The sequence below is a fragment of the Perognathus longimembris genome, chromosome 28 (assembly GCF_023159225.1).
Source record: "Perognathus longimembris pacificus isolate PPM17 chromosome 28, ASM2315922v1, whole genome shotgun sequence".
NCBI lineage: Eukaryota > Metazoa > Chordata > Mammalia > Rodentia > Heteromyidae > Perognathus > Perognathus longimembris.
The window spans coordinates 101,469,764-101,493,495 of record NC_063188.1 but is presented as its reverse complement, the minus strand read 5'-3'; the positions used below and the strand labels follow the sequence as shown (position 1 = coordinate 101,493,495).

At 38.2% G+C, this 23,732-nt stretch overlaps 1 protein-coding gene across 4 annotated transcripts in view; it reads right to left on the bottom strand.

The window, feature by feature from the left end:
- Positions 1 to 563: 563 nt before the first annotated feature.
- Positions 564 to 23,732, bottom strand: part of Rps6ka3 (ribosomal protein S6 kinase A3) — a 90,662-nt gene continuing 67,493 nt past the window's right edge. For 3 of the 4 annotated variants that reach the window (XM_048336854.1, XM_048336856.1, XM_048336855.1), the window contains 11 exons: positions 23,536 to 23,600; positions 23,268 to 23,370; positions 21,627 to 21,751; positions 19,167 to 19,292; positions 18,265 to 18,354; positions 16,706 to 16,864; positions 13,640 to 13,801; positions 11,659 to 11,735; positions 10,852 to 10,969; positions 6,127 to 6,267; positions 564 to 5,580 (listed from right to left, as the gene is read on the bottom strand). In XM_048336854.1, the coding sequence (XP_048192811.1) occupies positions 5,458 to 5,580; positions 6,127 to 6,267; positions 10,852 to 10,969; positions 11,659 to 11,735; positions 13,640 to 13,801; positions 16,706 to 16,864; positions 18,265 to 18,354; positions 19,167 to 19,292; positions 21,627 to 21,751; positions 23,268 to 23,370; positions 23,536 to 23,600 (1,289 nt within the window). In that variant the 3' untranslated portion in view covers positions 564 to 5,457. The remainder of the gene's footprint in view (positions 5,581 to 6,126; positions 6,268 to 10,851; positions 10,970 to 11,658; positions 11,736 to 13,639; positions 13,802 to 16,705; positions 16,865 to 18,264; positions 18,355 to 19,166; positions 19,293 to 21,626; positions 21,752 to 23,267; positions 23,371 to 23,535; positions 23,601 to 23,732) is intronic. The other variant, XM_048336857.1, reaches the window with a different exon arrangement.

Here is a 23,732-nt window from a genome sequence, read left to right as displayed (position 1 = left end):
GAAAATGTTTCATCTGTGCCTGGTGATCATTCTTATTTGCTGAATCATTAAGCTTGATACTGGACAAAATGTATGACTTACATGAGTCTGATTTGATAAGTCCTTTATTTAAAAATGATGCACAGCACAATTATTTTGTACTTTTTTCATTTTCTTGTTTTGGTTGTGGGGTTTGTACTCCAGGCCTGGGAGGTGTCCCTGAGCTCTTTTGCTCAAGACTATCACTCTACCATGTTGAGCTAGAGCGTTTTCTGGTGGTGAATTGGAGATAAGACTCTCATGGACTTTCCTGCCCAGGCTGGCTTTGCCATCCTCAGATCTCAGCTTCCTGAGTAGCTAGGAATTACAGGCAAGAGCCACTGGCGCCTGGCTCAATTGTTTTGGTGGTAGTGGGATTTGAATGCAGGGTCTGGCTGCTAGGCAGGCACTCATACCCCCAGCCCATTTTGTACTTGGCTCAGAAAGATTCCTGTTTTAAAGTTCTATCAATATAATTTCACAAATATACTTTGAATAAATTTGTTATTATAAGGGTTTAAATACATAACCAAAACAGTCTGAGAAAAGGGACATACATGCATTTATTTGAAATTTTATTATATAAATTTTCATTTCTTTTAAAGATTACAAAACCTGTTCTATGACAGGAATACAAGCAATATTGTTCCAGGATTATTCATGGATACATCTAAAAGAGCTTAGATTACACATTAATAGTATGATTTGCAAACTTCCCAGATTAGACTCTTAAGTGAAACAATTGAAAGTATTCAGTGATATTTGATCCTTTACAAGCATTTAATTATGGCGGCAGTGCCAAGTATCTGATGCGATTTAACCACCAACAGAAGGTACAATACATAAGAACTTGTGATATGGTACCTTGGGCTTCTGGCATGCCTTACTAGAGAGAAACTAGTATAAAGTAAGATCATATATAATAGTAGAAAAATATTTGTGATTTTTGTTTAAAAACTGCTAAAGTAGACACCCACCCCATTCCCACCCATGGCCAAAAATGCAAAATAATTACATCCCTTAGGTGTATACTTTCCCTTTTATTTAGGGCAAGAATTAAGGTAAACTAATATGTGTATATAATTTTAAGAGTTACAACTCATCACCCATGATTATTAAGGATGCTAATGAATGGCAATACACTGAAGCCTTTTAAGTTTAAAAAAAAAACACAAAGCTTTAGATGGTAAACTACACTTACAGAAACACAAACCAAACTTTCTCCTTATGCCCTTGACTTGTATTTGTTTTATTTTAAATACTTGTGAAAAACCCAGCATACAGTTCATTCAGTTCTACAGCAATAATAGGAGTAAAGATGATCATTTCTATTAGATATTGAACTAATCTACTTAGAGAGGACTATTTTAGTGACTCTCCTCATATACGTTACATATACTGTACTCAAATGGTATGTGCTCTAAAGACAAATTTCTCGAGGCTTGCACCTGTGGACTTAAATCTCTACATTTTCCTTTCCACTAATCTCTATTCAAAATGTCATATACTTTGCTAATTGCTCTGGGATAAGTCGTGGACGTTTAAACAGCTTATCATGCAGTTCAAGGTTATATGGCAAAACAATGAGGAAAGTGCCGTAAGAGGTAGGAAGTAAGCTCTCATCCCAACCCTCGGTATGCCCCATTATAAACAGTTAAAAGACTGGAATCAAAGTGGTAAATTTGAGACCAATAATAATATCAGACTTAAAATAAAACAAAAAAATCCTAAATTGACTTAGTTACTAGCATTACTTGAGAACATTCAGTCACATTGGAACCAGTTACAGGTCACTTGAACACACAGAATACAGCAGTGTCAAAAATACACAAAGCACACTGTAGATACAAACTCTTCTTGGCCATCCGTTTTTGGGTGTTATCATTGTGTAGAGTCTTCACTGGAAAAAGTGGTTAAGTGTGGCTTTGTAGAATACCACAGTCTCAAGAAAGTGAATTCATTCCTTCATTAATTGGTCTCCACCAATGGTCACCTGGGGAGACTGGCAAAATGGAAGCAACCTGGTGCTGAACAGAGGACTGTTTTCATTAGTTGAAATAAAAAGTTAAGTCAACTTCTCTGTGAATTAAATAAGGCTGAAAGCATATATCCAGCTTAGTCACAGGGCGTCAGACCATCCAGAGGGACAGATCTCTAGGACTAGACTGGAACCTCCTGGTTTAAGCACCAAGATTCAGCCGAGGAATCTATATTTGTTAACCATAGACAAAGACCTTTTCTGACCCTGAGCTATCTGTTCTAATACCTAAGTCTCACATGGACAACACTACCCTAAGATATAATTTACTTGTAGAATATAGTAAAGTAAGTTGAAAAATTGTGGGTCAGTTATGAAGGGCGAGGAGTAGAGGCTATTAAAACTTGTTAGGATATGTGTTGTTGGCCTTCCATTGCAAGTAGGCATATTTACACCAAAGCTTCCACATCTTGAATGTTGTTCTGCCAATTGTTTTTAACCTAGGCAGCAGGACCTACCCTACTTCCTTTCCTACCACACGTTCTGCCTTCTCTTGAAGCCTTTGTATTCACCAAGGCACAGCTAGGTGGACAGGCCCATCTCCCTTGATGTTCTCTGACCCCAACAGCAGTTACTTTTTAGGAAGATGAGAAATGGTTGATCTCAAACTGTTCTTTGGAGTGTGCTGCATGTGTCATACGAAAACTGTCACGCACACTCCGTATCTTCCCTCCAAACATGCAAAAGTGCACAAGTGACTTCCCACATGCTCATGGCACCTCAACTTTAGGCCGGGTAAAAGGATTATATCTTTCCACTTTGGAGTCTGCTTGTGAATAAATACATCCATGTCACAAATCTGTTAAAGTCAAAGGTCTAATGAACTTAGACGATATCTTTATAAACCAGAAGAAGCTGAAAGAATTCACAAAAAGTGAAAATAAAAAAGGACAAAAAAACTTACCTTAATATCATCACTTGAAAAGAAAGATACAAAACACATGGTCATGCATTCAGCAATGTCAAAATCCTATCATTTTGGGTATTAAATTGTATTATAAACTAAGAGAAAAGAGTGTAAAAGAGTCCTGATGGTTTAGTTCCTTCTTTCACAGTGAAGTATCTTTAAGACTGGACTGACAACTCCTGGGAGAAGTCCCAGAAAACGGCAGCAACTGGTGAAGGGCAGAAGACTTCAGGCGCTTCAATACCACAAGTATAGAGTCCTGGAACAATTGCAATTTATGGAGAGGCTAATCCAACACAAACACTACACTTCTGGCATCCTGCTGGCCATGACTGCCCCAAGGTAATGAGAACACCCAAACTACTGCTAGACTCATTTATGTTCATAAGCTGCTTTGTAGGCAGAAGGCCGTCTATTTTGTGAACCCAACTTGCTTTTCTCCCTTAAAAATGGCCGCTTGACTAGACAAAGAAGGCAATTATTCTGGAAAGAAATAAACTTGGCATCATAAAACAGTAGAGGACTGCCCCAAGAAATCTAAGGTTTTTTGAATTCAGCTACTGGTCAGGTGGTGATATGAAGGAAAGGCAGCAATGGTGTTATGAGGAAAAAGGAACTAAATGGGAAGAAGTTTCAGTCTCAGCTTGGGAAATTTGGGGTAATTTACAGGAAGTGAATGTTTACTTCTAGCTCTAAAAGACTGATGGACAATACAGCTAAGCAATTATGGAATGGCATAACTGGCAAAAATCTTAAAATATATCTATTTTCTGCTCAGAGTTACATTAACGTTTAAAAAGTGACAAGATTTTGGGATTACTATGGTTTGAAACACTGAAGAGGAAAAGACAAAAAACTCTTTCCTGGCAATGGAAAACAGCTTTTACTAGGTAGCATTCATGTACTCAAGCACTTCAAAAACTTTTTGCTAGATCTTCGGATAGTCTTTCTCCTATTCACTTTTCCTGTATTTGAGATAGAATTACATTTGCTTTCTATGCAGTAACCATTTTGTGTTACTTGGGCAAAGGAATATTATGGATTTTTCTCATTAATAGCATAGAGCAGAAATTAAGGAATGACAAACAGTGGCTTCCATAACATTTGGCTTGGTATGCTTAGGGGATGATTTAAAGCTTCTGGCAGGAGAAGATTTCTGGTATGTAATACCTGAGTACTTATCTATTTGGACACTCTTTACCTGTATGTTTTTCACATTACATATTTAGGGGTACTGATCGGTACAGAAGTTTATTTTGTCAAGTAATATAAAATTGTGGAAATAACAAATTGTGTGTACGTAATGAATGCCGCAACAGATCCAGGGGGTGATTACGAAAAATCATCTCTGCAGTCAAGGGAAATATCATATGGCTATAAATCAGGAGGGATTCAGAAATCACTAAGTGCAGAACATTCACTTAGCCTACCTTAGCTATAATTTCAGGTTAGAAGAGATAACTGTTTGATTAAGAATTAAATTCAACTTCATGTAGAGGCCCGTGGCCTTTATTACATAGGACTTCGATTACTAGTTGTAAATTTTCCTTCACCGATCTCTTGACGATGACTTTTAAAGGCCTTTGATGTACATTAAGTATGGATACTATGTAAGATTCAAAGTGCAAGGGTTATCTCCTTAATTAAGGAAAAAAGAACCCAAAGGAGTTGCAAAGTATATGGAATCACTTCACAGGTGTATTCTTGATTTCATGCCACACACATACGACAACTTTCTATACCATAACAGCTCTCTAAATTAGTCTGACAGAACACCCGATTTTAAGAAACAAACAAATGAACAAACCAGTGAAACAGACACAGGGAAAGATATATACATTTTGAAATATTACATTCAACAGCTGTTCCACAATCTGGCCATGTTTAGGGCTGTCCAACAATACTGTTAATCCAAGTGAACTAGTTAACCAGATTTAATAATCATTGATTAATAATAGGTTCTAAGTTAAACAAGGCATGTGTACATTAAAGAAAGCAGTACAGAAATGTACTGTATATGAACTGTTTACAAAAACATACAAAATGTTGGATGGCACAAGGGATACAGTGCTAATATAAATGGACTGTTTAAGCTAAGTGTTTAACATAAACTGTCCATCCCTATAACTAACAAAGGATATTTAAGGGACATGAAATATTTCCTATAAAAATAATGCTATATGGTGTAGAGTACTTTATTCAGTGTATTTTAGGTGGTATTCATATGTTCATTATTTTTCTAGTTGATTCAGTGATTATATCTCCATCATTGTTTCCATATTCATTCCATCCGAAGCTCCAGGAAAATCTAACTTGCTACCAATCATTTAAAGCGAGAAGAGACGAAAGCAGGAGCAGCAGCAGGAGCAGCAGCATTATGGGTACCAGCTGGGACAGTGTGTGCTTGCAGGTGTCTCTCAGATATGTGCTACCTGTCGCCAGAACTTGTGCTATCAGCTTACATCATGGTACCAGATATCTCACTGAGGTCACTTCACAGGGCTGTTGAGGTGATTTTTTTAATACCTCTCCGCTGAGCAAGAGTAGAGCGGCCTACTGGTTCCAAAACTGGTGACTGATTACGATTTAAAGCAGAATATGTAGCTGCCATGGCACCCTGGCAAACAGGAAAGAAAAAGGTAAAATGACATGTATGCAAATAGGAAATCAAGGTGTTTTTATACAATTTTTCATATGCAAATGTATATAGACATTATTAGTCTCATAATGAAAATAGCCACATTGATTCAAGTCTCTGATTTAACAGAAGCACGGGTCAATTTGGAAAGGTCAAATTGTACATGAGAGGCCAAGGATGGGTTCCAAACAAGTGGTCTTCAGTTTCCTCAGGGTTCTTTAACTTGTCTTGTCAGTGTTTTAATATGAGAGGTTGCAGGGCAAGCTCTTGCAGTTAGAAAAAAATCCGTCCTGACTGACAATGAGTATCTACTTAGGTAGACGGACCAAAATTTAAAAGTTACCCTAAGTTAATTCCATTGCTGATACTTTGGCATGCTTTGAGCTTTTCTTTTGTTAAGTTAACCATGTAAGAGAACTTCATACTTGAACTGGATTCAGGCTGAAAAGGGAAAGGCTCCTGAGGCTCAGCTGGCCCTGTCTGTACTGGAGGACATGCAGAAAATGGGAACTGTGAAGTGCTCACCTTTACTAGATGCGGTGCATCCTGTCTGTTCAATTGGTATTGTGGTAGTTGGTCCCAGTGGACAATCCAAGGATGTCTGAGCACAAGAGCAGCAGTCAGTCTTTGATGAGGGTCTACATGAAGCATCTTTGACACCAGGTCCTGTCAGGTAAGGGAGTAAAAACAAGCTTAATCCTTTGTTTTTATTTCTACTTGATTCTGGTAAGCATTCTTTAATGTGTGCGTGAGCGTGCGCGCACTGATCCTGGGGCTTGAACTCAGGGCCTGGGTGTTGTTCCTAAGCCTCTTATGCTCAAGGCTAGTGCTCTACCACTTGAGCCACAGCTTCACTTCTGGCTGTTGGGTAGTTAATTAAAAATAAGAGTCTCACAAACTTTCCTGCCTGGGCTGTCTTTGAACTATGATCCTTAGATCTCAGCCTCCTGACTAGCTAGGATTATAGTTGTTAGCCACCAATGCCTGGTTCTTTTTAGCTTTTATGATATTTTCCCCTTTGCTTTGATAACTGTAATAATTTAGAGAAAATGCTCCTCCCTGAATGACAAAGGGTTATTTTTCTTTTTTATTAGTGTATATTAATTTGTACAAATGAGTTTTATTGTGGCATTTTATTACATGCATACAATGTACTTTCATCAATATTGACCCTCCTATTATTATTACTCTTTCGTAGGCTCTTCCCCATATTTAAAAACAATTTAAATGGGTTTCATCATTGTATTCTTATACGTGCTTATGAAACACTTAAATGACTACATCTTATGTATCTTTTAAGTACTCTAGCTTTTCATTCATCTCAGATCTTATTTATGGAATTTCCTATAGATTTGGAGGTCTAACTATTCAAATACTTGGGACTTTTATTGTATGATGAGTAATACTGAAAAGCAGAACATAAATACCCACTAAAGGAATTTATTTAGAGTGCTTTAAATGCTCTCCAAAAGATTGTAGTAGACTTTTAATTTTTTCCCTACTTCAAAAGCAACTAATGGTATTACAGATAAATCCAAAAACACAGAAAAGTGAAAAAAAAAACATGAAGAACACCCATAATCCTGTTCTTCTAGACATAATACCAACATCAGTGCCTAGCTATCTGAATACCTTATGTGTGGAGTGGAATATAAATTCACACCATAGCTATATGGTTTTATACATTTCAAAGTGATAATGTTAATTGTGATCTATAAAGTCCAGAGAAGAACTTTTGCATTCAGTGAGGGAGAAACAAATAATTACACAGCAGTAAGCCCCCCCCCCCTTTTTTGGTTTGGGGCACTACTGGGGGTTTGACCTTAGGACCTCGAACTCGCTGGGGAGGTAGCTCTACCATTGAACTATGTTTTCCGCCCTTTCTTGTGCTGGTTATTTTTGAGATACAGTCTTGCTTCCTGCCTACGTATGTGCCAGGACTGAGATACTTATTTTAGGCTTTCAGTTGTAAATAGAATGATAAACATGTGCCATTATGAATAGTTTCTTCCACTGAGACGGAGTCTTGAGGACTTTTATGTTCAGGTTGGCTTATGGCTATGATCCTTTTCTCAGCTGGCACTGTAGTCTTAGCTACTGAGGAGGCTGAGGCAGGAGAAGCATTTGAACTCAAGAGTTTGAGTGACTGACCTGGATAACATATTGAGATTGAGTAAAAAAAAAAATAAAAAATTTAAAACATAAAAAAGAGGTGAAAAAGAGGGACTGGGGATATGGCCTAGTGGCAAGAGAGCTTGCCTCCCATACATGAAGCCCTAGGTTCGATTCCCCAGCACCACGTATACGGAAAATGGCCAGAAGGGGCGCTGTGGCTCAGGTGGCAGAGTGCTAATCCTTGAGCGGGAAGAAGCCAGGGACAGTGCTTAGTCCCTGAGTGCAAGGCCCAGGACTGGCCAAAAAAAAAAAAAGAGGTGAAAAAGAAACAAGTGAAAAAGTTAAGGATCTCCTCTATCAAATTCTAGAAGTAAGCCCAATTGCTTAAAATAAATAAAATTGCAAAATTGCCAGGGAAAAACAAAACAAGTGGTGTGTACCTGTAATGCTAGCTGTGGCTGGAGGCATAGGAAGGAGAGTTATAGTCTGAGGCTAGTGTTAGGTAAAAAAAATGTAAGACTTTATTCACAATATAACTAAAGTAAAAAGGACCAAGGACAGCTCAAGTGCTCTAGTGACTGCTTAGCAAGTGAGGGCCCTTTGTCTAAACTGAAAAAAAAAATACTGCTCCATAGAGTGCAAAAAAAAAAAAAAGGAAAATTTGATCACTGCACTGCTTAATATTTTTTAAAACTTCCATGATACTTAAGAATAAGCTCAGGCTGGGAATGTGGCCTAGTGGTAGAGCGCTTGCCTCGTATACATGAAGCCCTGGGTTTGATTCCTCAGCACCACATATATAGAAAAAGCCAGAAGTGGCACTGTGGTTCAAGTGGTAGAGTGCTAGCCTTGAGCAAAAAGAAGCTAGGGACAGTGCTCAGGCCCTGAGTCCAAGGACCAGGACTGAGAAAAAAAAAAAAAAAGAATAAGCTCGCAATCCTGAACATGAGCCACAAAGCTTTCCGTAATCAGGTCCTTTTGTACTCTTTTTTTTTTCCTCTGCTATTCTCATATTACTATTACCGCCCTAACTGCACAGGATGGACTATCACCTTTGGTTTTCCCATTGACCTGGAAAAGTCTTTTTATTGCTTCTGAAAAGCTTTCCCTAACACCCTTCAAGTGTCGCTTCATCTGTGATCTTTTTTATTTTTTAGCACAGAAGCTGCACACGAGGCATTGTACTGTGTATTTTTGGGTATCTCAAGGAGCGATCTGATCAGGAATTCTATCTTTACTATAACTTCTATCTCCAGGACTTTCATTTATTAAGTACATTTTAAATACTCAATTAACGGAATCAGAAAGGAAATAGGTACCCAGAACTTTATTGCTAGAAAAAGGTGAAGAATACTATTTTATCTCATTTTATTTTGTGCCAGGATTGAATCCAGGGGCTCATGCTAAGTAAATACATGTTCTACCACTGAGTTATACCCTTAGTCTGACATATTAATTTTAAAACTGTTTCTTTGATTCCCACCCCCCGCCACCCATGGTGCTGAAGTTTGAACTCTGCCTTGAGCTTGCTAGGAAGGTATTCTATCACTTGACTCATGCTGCCAGCTAACATTTCATTTTAACTGTAGTAAAAAAAAATAACAACAAGTATTTATTTGAACCTATATACATTTTTTGTGCTGTCCCTGAGCTTTTTTTGCTCAAAGTTAGTGCTCTACCACTATTTTGTTAGTCTTGGGGCTTGAATTCAGGGCCTGAGCACTGTCCCTGGCTTCTTTTTGCCCAAGGCTAGCATTCTACCACTTGAGCCACAGACCACTTCCGTCTTTATATATATATGTGGTGCTGAGGAATTGAACCCAGGGCTTCATGTGTACAAGGCAAGCATTCTACTGCTAGTCCATATTCCTAGCCCCAGTGTTCTGTCGTTTTGTTTTTTTTTTTTGGCCAGTCCTGGGGCATGGACTCAGGGCCTGAGCACTGTCCCTGGCTTCTTTTTGCTCAAGGCTAGCACTCTGCCACTTCTGCCACTTGAGCCACAGCGCCACTTCTGGCCATTTTCTGTATATGTGGTGCTGGGGAATCGAAGCTAGGGCCTCATGTATACAAGGCAAGCACTCTTGCCACTAGGCCATATCCCCAGCCCCGTGTTCTGCCGTTTTAACCACAGCTGTACTTAAAACTTTTTGCTAGTTAATTGGAGGTAAGAGTCTCATTAAGTTTATTGCCTGGGTTGGCTTTGAACTGATATCCTGAGATCTCAGCCTCCTGAGTAGCTAGGATTCCAGGAGTGAGCCACTGGCACTGACTTCTATAAACATTTTTGATGTGCTGCTTACTTCTATAATTTGAACCCCCAAGAAAAATCAGTGAGCTTATTTGCAATGTTTCTTTATTTCCTCTATTTTTTTTCTTATTTCAAAGAGGAAAAGTTCGATCTTTTAAAAAGGAATTTTCTATGAATAAAGTAAAAATAGAGCAGAGCTAGAAAGCAAATCAGTGCTATTCTGGGGATAACAGACCTAGAAGGGCTTTTCAAATGATTTTAGGCATCATTGTGCTCATGAGAAATAGCTTTAAGGCCAAACCAGTATCTTCTGGAAAAGAAACAAAGGAAATGGTCCATTTTGGAGTTCAAGTTAATTGGTAACATGACTTTTTTTTTTTTTTTTTGTCCAGTCCTGGGCCTTGGACTCAGGGCCTGAGCACTGTCCCTGGCTTCTTCCCGCTCAAGGCTAGCACTCTGCCACTTGAGCCACAGCGCCACTTCTGGCCGTTTTCTGTATATGTGGTGCTGGGGAATCGAACCTAGGGCCTCGTGTATCCGAGGCAGGCACTCTTGCCACTAGGCTATATCCCCAGCCCGGTAACATGACTTTTAACATACTACTTTATTAGCAAAATTTGCTAGTAAGTGTATCTGCTCATCATGGATTATGACAAACTATAGTCTCAGAATGTTGTAATAGGACCTACAGATGTAGGCTCAGTGGCAGAGCACTTGCCTAGCATACATAAGAAACTGCAAAGAAACAAAACAAAACAAAAAAGCTTATAGTAGGGCTGGGTATATACTCAGTGAGTAGTAGTAGACTGCATGCTTGCCATGCAAGGCTCTCGATTCAATCCCCAGTACTAAAGATAAAATAAGCTTTAACAGGAAGCCACACTTACTTTTGCTGTATCTGAAACTGAATTCCAGTAACCGCCACTGAGTGAGAATTTTCCACTACCTATTCGTGCGAGTATTTCCTCTGGTGTATCATCAGGACCATTTGCAAAGGGAGTGTAACTAAATTATAATAAAATTAAAACATTAATGAATAAAATTTCTTTAGTTAGTACTCTACACATTTAGCTGCAGATTCCAAAAGTACTTGGAGTAATCCAGCTCATACAATATTTTATTAAAAACTACAAAAAATACCCTACAAAAGAAATCAATGCAAATGAAGCCACAATTTAAGTGAGAAAACATTGATTTATGGGCTGGGAATATGGCTTAGTGGTAGAGTGCTCGCCTTGTATACATGAAGCCCTGGGTTCGATTCCTCAGCACCACATATATAGAAAAAAGCCTGAAGTGGTGCTGTGGCTCAAGTGGTAGAGTGCTAGCCTTGAGCAAAAAGAAGCCAGGGACAGTGCTCAGGCCCTGAGTCCACGCCCCAGGACTGGTAACAAAAATGAAACAAATAAACAAAACATTGGATTTATAAATAAATGACATATTACAGATAAAAAGTACTAAAAATAGTGCTTGGGCATGAGAACAAAAAAGGAATTCTTAAATTAACAAAAAGATTTTAAGACCTTGAGATAGATCTATGAATATGATGTTCCTACATTATAGTATTGTATGTACTACGTAGCATGAGAAAACATGAAAAGAGAGATACTATAATATAGGGATTAGAAAAATCCTACATCATTTACGCAAAATGTTGATTAAATAAATGCTTCAAATCTATGGTACATACTTACCCGGTAAGCATTGTATACAGGAGAACACCAAGACTCCATATATCACAAGCAGCATCGTAGCCTTGCCGTTTTAAAACCTAGAAAAAGTGAAGGAGCATTATTACCATACTAACATTTTCTGTGTGTAGAAGCTGTGAACTAACATTTTTTTACATAGATGTAAATAAGAAAAACTTCAATAGAACATGATTAAAATGAGGCAATTTTTCAATCCTATCTTAGGACATTCTACTACTAATAATTCCTATGTAGAAATTTGTCTTGGGTATATGAATGAATTTATAGTTTCAATATAAGTACACAGAAGAATATAGAATAAGTTGAAGGAAAGTTTTTATTTAATGAATACTGCATGGGGCTATAGCAATGATTATGATTCTTTAAAAAAGACCAATTTCTTTAAAAATTTAGAATCTAGCAGGGGAAATCAGATAAAAATGAACAATTAAACATGGTATTAGATCAAAATCATATCTGAAGTGATACAGGTATAAAGAGGAAGTAATTTATTATTATTTTTTCTTTTGCACAACCAGGGATCCAACTCAGGGTCTCCTGTGAGGTAGGTAGGTTCTTCACCATTAAGTTAGATCCTTTAAGTCAGGTGCTACTGGTGGCTCACACCTGTAATCCTAGCTACTCAGGAGGCTGAGATCCAAGGATTGCAGTTCAAAGCCAGCCTGGGTAGGAAAGTCCACGAGACTCTTATCTCCAAATAACCACCAGAAAAACTGGAAGTGGCGCTGTGGCTCCAGAGGTGGAGCGCTAGCCTTGAGCAAACAGAAGCCAGAGACAGAGCTTGAACTTGGGCTTGAACTCAGGGCCTGGCTTTTTTAGCTTATGCTTGGTCCTCTATAATTTCATACTCCAAGTCTTGCTTTTTTGCTGCTTATTTGGAGATAAATAAATAAAATCTCTTGGATATTCTGTCCAGGCTGGCTTTGAATGATGATCCCCAGATTTGAGTCTCCAGTAGCTAGGATTATAGACATGTGCCTCTCATGTCCCACCGTAATATTAGTATATTTTATTTTGTCAGTTGCAGGGCTTGAATTCAGGGCCTGGGTTCTGTCTAGAGCTCTACCACTTTGAGCCACAGCCTCACTTCAGTATTATGGTGGTTAACTAGAGATAAGACTCTCACAGATTTTCCTGCCCAGGCTGGCTTTGAACCATGATCTTCAGATCTCAGCGTCCTGAATAGCTAGGATTACAGACATGAGCCACCAGCCCTTGGCTCTAAATTACTTTTGGTATGCGCAGGGAGGAAAAACTAGAGGTCTAGGCAGTTTATAGCGAACAAATATGAACTTTAATTTTTTAATTATCTTCTTTTTGTTAGTCGTGGGGCTTGAACTCTGGGCCTGGGTGCTGTCCCTAGCATTCTACCACTTGAGCCACAGTGCTACTTCCAGTTTTCTCTGTGGTTTATTGGAGATAAGCGTTTCATAGCCTGCCCAGCCTGGCTCTGAATGACGATCCTCAGATCTCAGCCTCCTGAGTATCTAGGATTACAGGTGTGAGCCACAAGTGCCGCTAAGTTATCTTTATGTAGTTGTACAAAGGAGTTTTAATTCAACATGTCACTTTGTGAGTATAATGTATCTTGACCAAATGGTCACCTCCTTCCATCATTCTAGTAAAAAGTTGGAAGGGAACAAAGTGAGGAAGGGAAGAGTGTAGAAACAAGCAGGCAGAGCAGCATAGTCTTGGCAAGGAGTTTAGAGTGGTCAGAACTTTAAGTAGGCAATAGAGAGATTGAAGTGCTTTTTATAATATCTTACCAAGGAATTTTAGATCTTTTTATGTAGACAATCTGATATCACTGAAGCATTAAATGGGGAAATAGGGGCTGACAATCTATCTTAATTATTTTCTCAGTAACACTTCAATTAAACAATTGTTAACTATTCTATATTAAACCCAGAAAACAGGATCTTAGACACATTAAAACACTACACACACACTGCCTCACAATTACCTCTGGCGCAACAAAATTTGCAGTGTAACAAGGAGTCATGAGAAGACCATTTTCTGCTCTCAGCTGCTTTGCAAAGCCGAAGTCACAAATTCGAATAGACTCTGGATTACCAGATTCATCAACATAAAGAATGTTGCTAGGCTTCAAATCTCTGTGGACCACCTAATTGAAATACAAATTAAAGAGTCACATTAGCAACATATTTGCTTACTAAAAGTTCGTTATTCACGAATACTTAACAAGATGATTAATGTTGAGCTTTAGATTATCCCAACAGTATAAAATGTTGATAGAGGAATATAAGCCTCTATCTTTGTAACATAGATCTTGGAAGGTCAAGAAGGAGAAAAAAGGAACTGTACTTACCTACTCCTTCTATCCAATGGGAAGCTGGGCTAAGGTAAAGGCAAATAACAATAGCTATGCTCACTATGTTCACTTATCTATTCACTCATTTCAGAGTATTGTCTATCAGGCTCCACAGTATGCTGTAAGGGATCATAGTCAATGTGGTAGAAAAAAATCTGTGACATTCTAGCTGTTTCATACTAGGAACTTGCATGGTAGCAGAAAAGGCAGGGAACAGATATGCTAGGAGATGGTGCAGAGGGGTAAGGTCATTAACTTTACTTATCTTTTTGTGGTACTGGGGGTTTGAACTCAGGGCCTGTGCTTAGTAGATAGGCATTATCATTTGAGCCATGACAAGCTCTTATTTGCTTGAGGTATTTTTCAGGGAGAGACTTGCATTTTTTTTGCCTGGGGTTGTCCTTAGATCACGATTCTCCTATCTGCAGCCTATTGTATAGCTAAGATCACAAGCATGAGCCACCATGCTTGGCTTACAAATATCTTGACAGATTAAATGGGACAGCTATGGTCATCAGGAGTAAAAGGAAAGCTCATGTCTGTAATGTTAGCTTCTGAGAAGGCTGAGAGCTGAGTATTGTGGTTCGAAGCCAACCTGGGACAGGAAAGTCCATGATAATTTTACCTCTAATTAACCATCAAAAAACACAGACACAGAAGGAGGACTCAAGTGGTAGAATGCCAGACTTGAGCAAAAATGCTAAGGGACAGTATCCAGGCCCTCAGTTCAAGCTCCAGGACTGTCACTGTGTGTGTGTGTGTGTGCGTGCGCGCGCGCGTGTGTGTGTATAAAGAATATATATGTATACACACATATATATTCTTTAGTTTTATATTACTTTTTCCTCCTTTAACAATCCACTAGAATACTTTCGTCTTAAGCTTCTTTGACAGGCCTTTTTAGATTTAAATGTTAGTCTTCTATCACCAAATTTAGTCTATATTCTAACGAATCATCTTAGTTTGTAGTTTCTAACATCTAAAGCACTACTTCTCATTACTATTTTGCTAATTAGGAAAAGAAAACAGAACACTAAGATGATTGTAAATCATGAATTCTTCAGCCAATACTGAATTCCACTAATTTCAAGGTGCAATATTGGGAGAAATGTTGACAAACTAGCAGTCAAGAAGCTCAAGAACAAGTGTTTGTGTGTGTGTGTGTGTGCGCGCGCGTGCACGTGCACGTGACAGTCCTGGGGTTTGAACTCGGGGCCTGGGCACCGTCCTGAGCTTCTGCTCCTCAAGGCTAGCACTCTACCATTTGAGCCATAACTCTTACTTTGGGCTTTTTTGGAAGTTGGTGTAGATAAGACTTTCCTGAGTGGGCTGGCTTTGAACAGTGATTCTCAGATCTCAGCCTTCTGAGTAGTTTTTGCCAGTCCTGGGGCTTGGATTCAGGGCCCGAGCACTGTCCTTGGCTTCTTTTTGCTCAAGGCTAGCACTCTACCACTTGAGCCACAGCACCACTTTTGGCTTTTTCTATATATGTGGTGCTGAGGAATTGAACCAAGGGCTTCATGTATACAAGGCAAGCACTCTACCACTAGGCCAGATTCCCGGCCCAAGAAGTAATCTTTAAGTTGGGTGCAGCAGTACATGCCTGTAATCCTAGCACATAAAAAATGAACACAGGGGCTGGGGATATAGCCTAGTGGCAAGAGTGCTTGCCTCGTATACATGAAGCCCTAGGTTCGATTCCCCAGCACCACATATACAGAAAATGGCCAGAAGTGGTGCTGTGGCTCAAGTGGCAGAGGGACAGTGCTCAGGCCCTGAGTCCAAGGCCCAGGACTGGCAAAAAAAAGAAAAAAAGAAAATAAACACAGAAAGGTTTTGAGTTTGAGGCCAGCCTAGGATATACACATAGTGAGATTCTGTCTCAAAAATGATACCCTTTTGTATCATGTATACTGAATATATATGCAGTTTTTGTAAATTAAAACTGTAAAAATATAATTTAAACATGTAAAAATAAAGCAACATTTATCCTAGCTTTCACTCCCACTCCTCTGCTATTCTCCATAGACTCCCATACTTTTAAAATGATTTTTGCCATTTACTAAAAATATGTAATCAGGAAGAAATGAGGGGAGCATCCACCAGCCAGAAGCCAGGTTGACTGCTTGCTTGGCCCCACTAGTTTTAGATGTGACTACAAACTAGGATTACCTGGTTCTGCTTCTAACTTTAAGTAGGACTAATTTCTAATGCCATAGAGTGGCCTAGCTATGTTTTTCAGGTCAGAAGATCTCACCCACCATAAGAATGTAATATAAATAAGCCATGATTTCAAAGTAGCATTTCAACTTCAATGGGAAAAGATTATGTACAGATGGGCTGGGGATATGGCCTAGTGGCAAGAGTGCCTGCCTCGGATACACGAGGCCCTAGGTTCAATTCCCCAGCACCACATATACAGAAAAACGGCCAGAAGCGGCGCTGTGGCTCAAGTGGCAGAGTGCTAGCCTTGAGCAGGAAGAAGCCAGGGACAGTGCTCAGGCCCTGAGTCCAAGGCCCAGGACTGGCCAAAAAAAAAAAAAAAAAAGATTATGTACAGGAAGATCAGTAAGAAAAGGAATCGGACAGTATTGTTTATTATTATAGATAGTAACTTCCACATTTGTAATTGATTTCAAGTATTAAGAAAGGTGCATGTATATGTGGGCGAGTGCGAATAATGGTAAAAAGACTTACCCCTTGTGCATGTAGATATTCAACAGTTTTGGTTATAGTAAACAGGACAGCACTGGCCTCTCGTTCAGAGAAAAATTTCTGTCTAAGAATTTTGTCCAGCAATTCACCTCCTTTCATAAGTTCTGTTACTACATACACATATTTCCCATCGTCATATACCTATAAAATTCAATATCAAAACACAATAACAATGATTTGAGACTTTATTAGTGCTCCCAAATAAAGCTTAACATACTAAAGAGAATTAAATTACTGTATATTCAAAAACTTTTCCCTGTCACAACCAACAGAGAATACAAAACTTGGAAACGAAACTTAATGATAGTCCATGAGACTCTCATCTCCAATTCACCATAAAAAAAGCTAGAAATGAAACTGTGACTCAAAGGGACAGAGCACTATCCTTGAGCACAAAAGTTCAGTGCCAGCATCTAGGCCCTGAATTCAAGCCTCACAATAGGCACGAAAAAGAAAAGAAAAATTACTGAAAGCTCACTAGAATTTTCGATTTGTACTCTAAGAAATTTCTAACTGAAATTTCAGACCTTTCTAGTTTCCTCTCACCACAGTTCCCAGAAACTTTTATTTAGTTCCATAAGAGGTCCATGGTACTGTATAGGTGCCCGAGGCACTATAAATATGGAGAAAATGAAGTAGTACTTTCAAATTCTTTACTCTAGTATAGAGAAGCAAATATCAGTACTGGAGATACTGTAATACAAGTCTGATAAAATTTTTAGAGACTTTGGAAATGGAAATGAAGGAAGGAGCAAAGATGTAAAACAAAGAGTGACAGCTTAGAAAGTTTCCAAGACTAGGCTAGAACAAAATATTTCCTAGACTTCCTTTTGAATTTTTTTGCTGAATTCTTGGATATCATGCTAATTAAAGAAGTCACTTAAGTTGAATAGCTTCACATTTTAATGTGGCTAAGTTAACATTTTTCACCTAACAATGAGCAGTGAAAAGTTAATCTGAGGAAATTAAGGGTTTTGACAATACTCAGACATGACCTTAATGCCTGTGTGAGCATCAGTACCAAAGAAGACTGAATGCTACCTAGGGAGTGGACATGAAGAAACCAAATGTGCTCAGCATTATATAACATGACTGAACACAGGAAAAATACCACAGAAGCAGGCAGGCACTCGGAGGGCCAGGGAGAATGAACTGTCGTTAGTAACACAGGGAGATAGGAGCATTAGCTCGTTCTATGTGGAATATAGTTTGGGGAGATTACAGAAGCACTAATCAATCCTGAATATTAATTAATATTAACATTAGTCATTTATGCATATGTTCAACTAAATTGAGCTACTAAAATATCATTAAAATACTTTCTATCCATTTTTACTTTTAAAAATATTAGCTTACATGAAAAACTTTTAATGCAAAAGCAGAAAGCTATATAATTATATAAATGTATTTTTCTTTATAAAGGAAAGTTATGTCATATATAGTGTTCTCACATCTGCTTCATTAACTTACTATACTGGGATCTTTGTCTACCTTGGTATTTGAAAATATCTTCAAATAATCGTTGCTAAAAATCTACTTACATCCTTTAGGGTAATAATGTTTGGATGCTGTCCATAACGAAGAAGAATTTCAATTTCTTCTGTTGGGTCTCTCTTGCTTTTATCAATAATCTAAAAGGCAAACATTTATCATAAAAAGCTCACAAACATAAACTTTAAATTTTTAGACACATAAATGTCATCTTCTGTAAATATTCTACATATAAGCCCTTTATCAACCTGGTTTATTCAACTACTTTGTCAGATTGTTTAATTAGAAAGTGAATCGATATGGATGAAAAGCCCATAAATTCGAATCCATGAGTCAGATTCTCGGCATGTCTCTACAATATATATTTGTGCATGTTTAGGACTTAACTAATAATTCAAATGCTCAAGGAAACATATCAACAATAGAATTAACATATTTTTTTCTTCCATCCCTGAACACCTTAAGCATCTATAATATCACCAGCATTTGTGTATTGAATTAACTTTACTTAAAAGTACATTAATTGAGCCAGATGCTCATGCCTTTAATCTTAGCTACTCAGGAGGCTGAGATTTGAGGACTGAGATTCAAAGCCAGACTAGGGAGAAAAGTTTATGTGACTCTATAGTGCTAGCTAGCCTTAGCTGAAAAAGCTGAAGGACAATCTGTAGGTCCCAAGTTCAAGCCTCAGGACTAGCACGTATGTGCATGCACACACACACATGCACACAAAACAAAAACAGTTTTGTCAAAGAGAAGACTGTTGTTTAAAAATAGAGCCAGCTGTCCTTAACCTTGTTATTTTCTTGTGTCAGCCTCCAAGTAGCTGGAATTATAGTCATGTACCATTCATTGCCCATGCTCCTTTCTTAAAAGTGTATAATTTTTAATTGGTACTGATATGCATGAATAATAGCTGCTAGGAGTGGATTTTAAATCTAAAAATATTTACCTTCACTGCAAACTCCATGTTTGTAGCTTTATGTATACATCTCTTGCAAACAGAGTATGAGCCAACTCCAATATCTTCTTTTACTTCATATCCATCAGTAAACTGAATACTGTTCCTGTGCAACTGCTACAAATAATATACATTGATGAAAGTACTGTCATGCCTTGAGTGTATTTCATAATAGGGGAATACATTATTCAGCATGCACTGCTGATATTAAATATCAAAGGATAAGAGTATATAAGACAATATAAAATAAAAAATCCTTCTTTATAGCACTTATTCTTCTACAAGTGCATATTTATAGCAAGAAACATGCTCTTTAAACAATTTATTGTTAACAGTGAGACATAATATGTACAAAAGGAAAGCAAAGATACTTGATACGTGGCCTACATTCTTGTCTGTGATTTATCCTCCCCAAATCAGCTATAAGTTATCTGAAGCACCAATGCAAATGAAGAGAAGATTGAAATCTCTGGTGTATAACAAAAGATTTACAAGTGATACTAGTTGTCATTTTGGTCTTTTAGTAGCCACACAACTTTCTTTACCTTCAAGTTATTGCTTTATGCAAATTTAAATAACTAATAACATGTGGTACATGAAGAATAGCAAATTACTGTTTCCAAAAAACAGCTGAGGGAGGTTGTGTTGCCTCTCTTAGCTATAACTGACATTAAACCCTCTTCAACAATTAACTTTTGTATAGGGCAGAACTTGGAATTCTATAGCATATATGCTTGTAAGCGGTGTGCTGGTTGCTCACACCTATAGTCCTAGGTATTTGTGAGTCTGCGATCTGGAAGATTGTGGCTTGAAGCCACCCAGGGTAAAAAAGTCTTGATAATACCATCTCCAATGACACAGCAATAAGCCAGGTTGGGGGTGTGGCTAAAGCAGTAGAGTGCTATCGATGAGCAAGAAATTTGAGTGAGTGTGATGTCTTGTGCTCAAACTCCAGTACTGGCAAAAAAAAAAAAAAGAAAGCCAAATTAAAACAACAACAAAAAACCAGTGTTGGTGGTGCCTATCTATAATTCTAGCAATTTAGGAAGCTGATATCTGAGGACTGAGGTTCAAAGCCAGCCCAGGCAGAAAAGTCTGAGACTTTTTTTTTCCCCCAGAGTTGAGGGCCAAACTCAGGGCTTTGCACTTGCCAGGCAAGTGCTCTTCTGCTGAGCTAAATCCACAACCCCGAGACTCTTATCTCTAACTAACTAGGTGTGGCTCAAGTGCTAAAGCCTGGCTATGAACCAAAAAGTTGAGCCAGAGCACAAATCTCTTCATTCAAGCTTCAATACCAGCACCAAAGACAGCAAAACAAGGCAAGAATATAGCTGGGCACTGGTGGATCTTGCTTGCAATCCTAGCTACTCAGGAGGCTGAGATCTGAGAATCAACATTCAAAGCCAGGAAGGGCAGGAAAGTTTGTGAGACTCTTTATCTTCAATTAACCATCAATTGGGCAGAAATGGAGCTGTGGCTCAAGCGGTAGAAGCCTTGAACAAAGTGCTCAGGGACAGCATTCAGGCCGAGTTCACACCCCTGGACCAGTGCCCACGCGCGCACACAAACACACAATGTAAGTTTGTGGGCCCGTCTAGTTTCCTCTATGATTAAAAAGATGAATTAATTCTTAAAAACAATACATATTCATGCTAGTACTGAGGCTGGAACTCAGAGCTTTGAGCTCTTGCTCAGTTTCTTCTGATTATGGCTACAGTTCTACCATTTGAACTTTGTCTCCATTCCTGGTTGGTTAATTGGAGATGATAATCTCTTGGAGCTGTTCAACCTGGCTGTCTTCAAATTTCCATCTTCAGACCTCAGCCTCTAGAGCAGTTAGAAGTACAGATGTGAGTTACCAGCACCATTTGGTAAGTGCTCTTATTTGTTTTGGTTTTTTGTTCAGATAGGGTCTTTCTATGTAGCCTAGGTCTCAAACTAACAATTCTCCTCCCTTGACTTCTCAAGTGCTGGGATTATACATGTGTGCAACTATGCCAGGCACTATGGCTGCTTTTGTGCTATAACATACGAGTTCAGTAGCTATACAAAACCTCAAATGTTTACTTTCTAAATCTTTACAGAAAAATACCTGACCTCTGTTCTAAGGCTTCAAGGAAACAAAGGATCTCAATTCATCATAGCTGACCTACAAGGTGGGAAGCGAAACTTTCACACTATACCTGATAAACATTTTGAGGCACAAGAAAGGTCATAGACAAGATGGCTATATTTATCTCAGTCATCTTAGAATTCCACTTTCAAGTCAGATATTTAGGTTCATGCAACCTTTTCATGGACATCTAAAAGTGATTTCTTAGAGTAATGATCACAATGATATAAAATGTACGTTAAGCTGCTTACTTAAAGCCAATGTATAAAATGTAATATTATTTGTAGAGTAAAATATATCTATGGCATTTCAAATGTAAAACTGAGACATCCACTCACCTGAACAATTGAATGAACACCAACTGTCTGCATAGCTTGGCTTTCATCATCTGAGGTAATAGCAACAAAACTAAACCCTCGAAATAGCTGATGTGCATTAGCACTAGGTGGAATGCCTGGTGAATCTGAAAAGAATGAAAGTATTTATTCTGGAAGTCTTCCCAGGCCATTATACATCATACATACATACATAAATACATACACACACATATATATATAATACACACACATACATATATATCCTCTTACAGAATACCTCACTGAGGTAATACATCTGTACTGTCTTTTGCTATCATCACCTTCTCAATCTAGAAAAGTTATTTTAGCACCATCCCATTGATCTTCCAGATGGAAATTTTCTTACCTGTGATGTCCAATATGGTAGCCAGTAGCCACATATAGCTATTTAGCATTTGAAATGTGCCTAGTGTGGTTTAGAAACTAAATGTTAAATGTATTTAAATTTGATTAGCTACAGGTAGCTACTGGCGAACATACTGTACAATGCAGCCCTATATGATAACTTGTCAATGCTACATGTGGAAGATTCTTGTATAGAATTCTTGTGCAATTCATGTATAGATTGCTGGGTGAACACATAGCATCAGTTCATATTCTTATAATGGACTTTTTCATCTTTCATAATTTTGTGTAGAACATTAATGTAAGACAATGGTTTTTTGTTGTTAGTGTTTTTGCTTTTTTGTTTCTTTTTAAAGGGGGCAAAAGGAGAGTACAGAAAGGGAGGGAGGAAGGGTAAACAAATGCATTCACGCTATTCAGTATGCTACATACCTTGTGGGCAGGGATGACAGGGGAAACTGATGGAAAGCGAAGGAAGGGGTGACATTGTTCAAAATTGAAATGTACTCATTACCTGACTCATGAAATGGTAACCCCTCTGTATAGCACCTTAATAATAACAATCAAGTTATATTTAAAAAATAAAATTGAAAAACTCTTTGACCTGTGAAATCCTTTTCACAAGGAGGCTTTGGACATATGAAAATATAAAATAAAACCTGAGTAAGAAAAAGAAAGATTATCTGAGCCTTTGCTCTGGTGGTTACTAAGAACTTTAACTGGGAAAATCAATCCCTTTTTGCTTGTTACAATTCCTTTTTTTGTTGTTGTTGCTGGTTCTGGGGCTTGAACTCAGGGCCTGGGCACTGTCCCTGAGCCATTTTGTCCTCAAGGCTAGTGTTCTACCATTTGAGCCACAGTGCCACTTTTGGCCTTTTCTGAGTAGTTTATTGGATTATCGATAAGAGTCTCACTGACTTTCTTGTCTGGGCTGGCTTCAAACCATGATGCTCAGATCTCAGCCTCCTGAGTAACCAGGGTTATAGGCATGAGCCACTGGCACTCAGCTTTATTACTACTTCATCATGGTTCCTAAGTGGGAGGAAGAAAAAAGGTTGATATATAGCAAATTTAGGGGAATTAAGGTTAGTAAAAAGAATTACCTTGGAAAAGATTTTCTGATTGAATAAGAAATGGATTTCTCTACTGTCTGTTTTGGGAGAGGGTTAGTACTGGGGTTTGAACTCCACCTTGGACTTCTTAGGCAGGCACTGTACGATTTGAACTATGCCCTAATCCTTTTACTACCTTGAATACATTTTTATGATTCTTATTTACCTTTGGGAGTTTTTGCAGTAAACTCAGGATCAAAATAAAATGTATCTTCAGGCCTGCCAGTTGCAGGTTTAAAAGGTGGGTGAATTTCTCTTCTATACAGTTTCTGTAGGAAAAAAAGAAATATTTCAGATGTATGCTAATTATAAAAAATATTTCAAGCCAGTATTTTTTTTTGATGGGGATGGAACTGTGACCTTTTGCATGCTAGTCAAGTACTCTACTACTGAGTGGCATCCCTAGCCCTCAAGCAAATTCATACTATACTTACATTCCAGTCTATTGTTGAAAAAAATAAATGTCTTTTAATTTCTTCAACTCCATCTGGTCCCGCACCTATTAAAAATCGAATGGAAGTTTTATTTCAAGGATTCTCTCTCTTTCTCTAGATATCTATGTATGTATGAGTGTGTATTAATATTTGTCTAAATACCAACGTAAAAAATATTCATCTCTCCCAAGAAACCT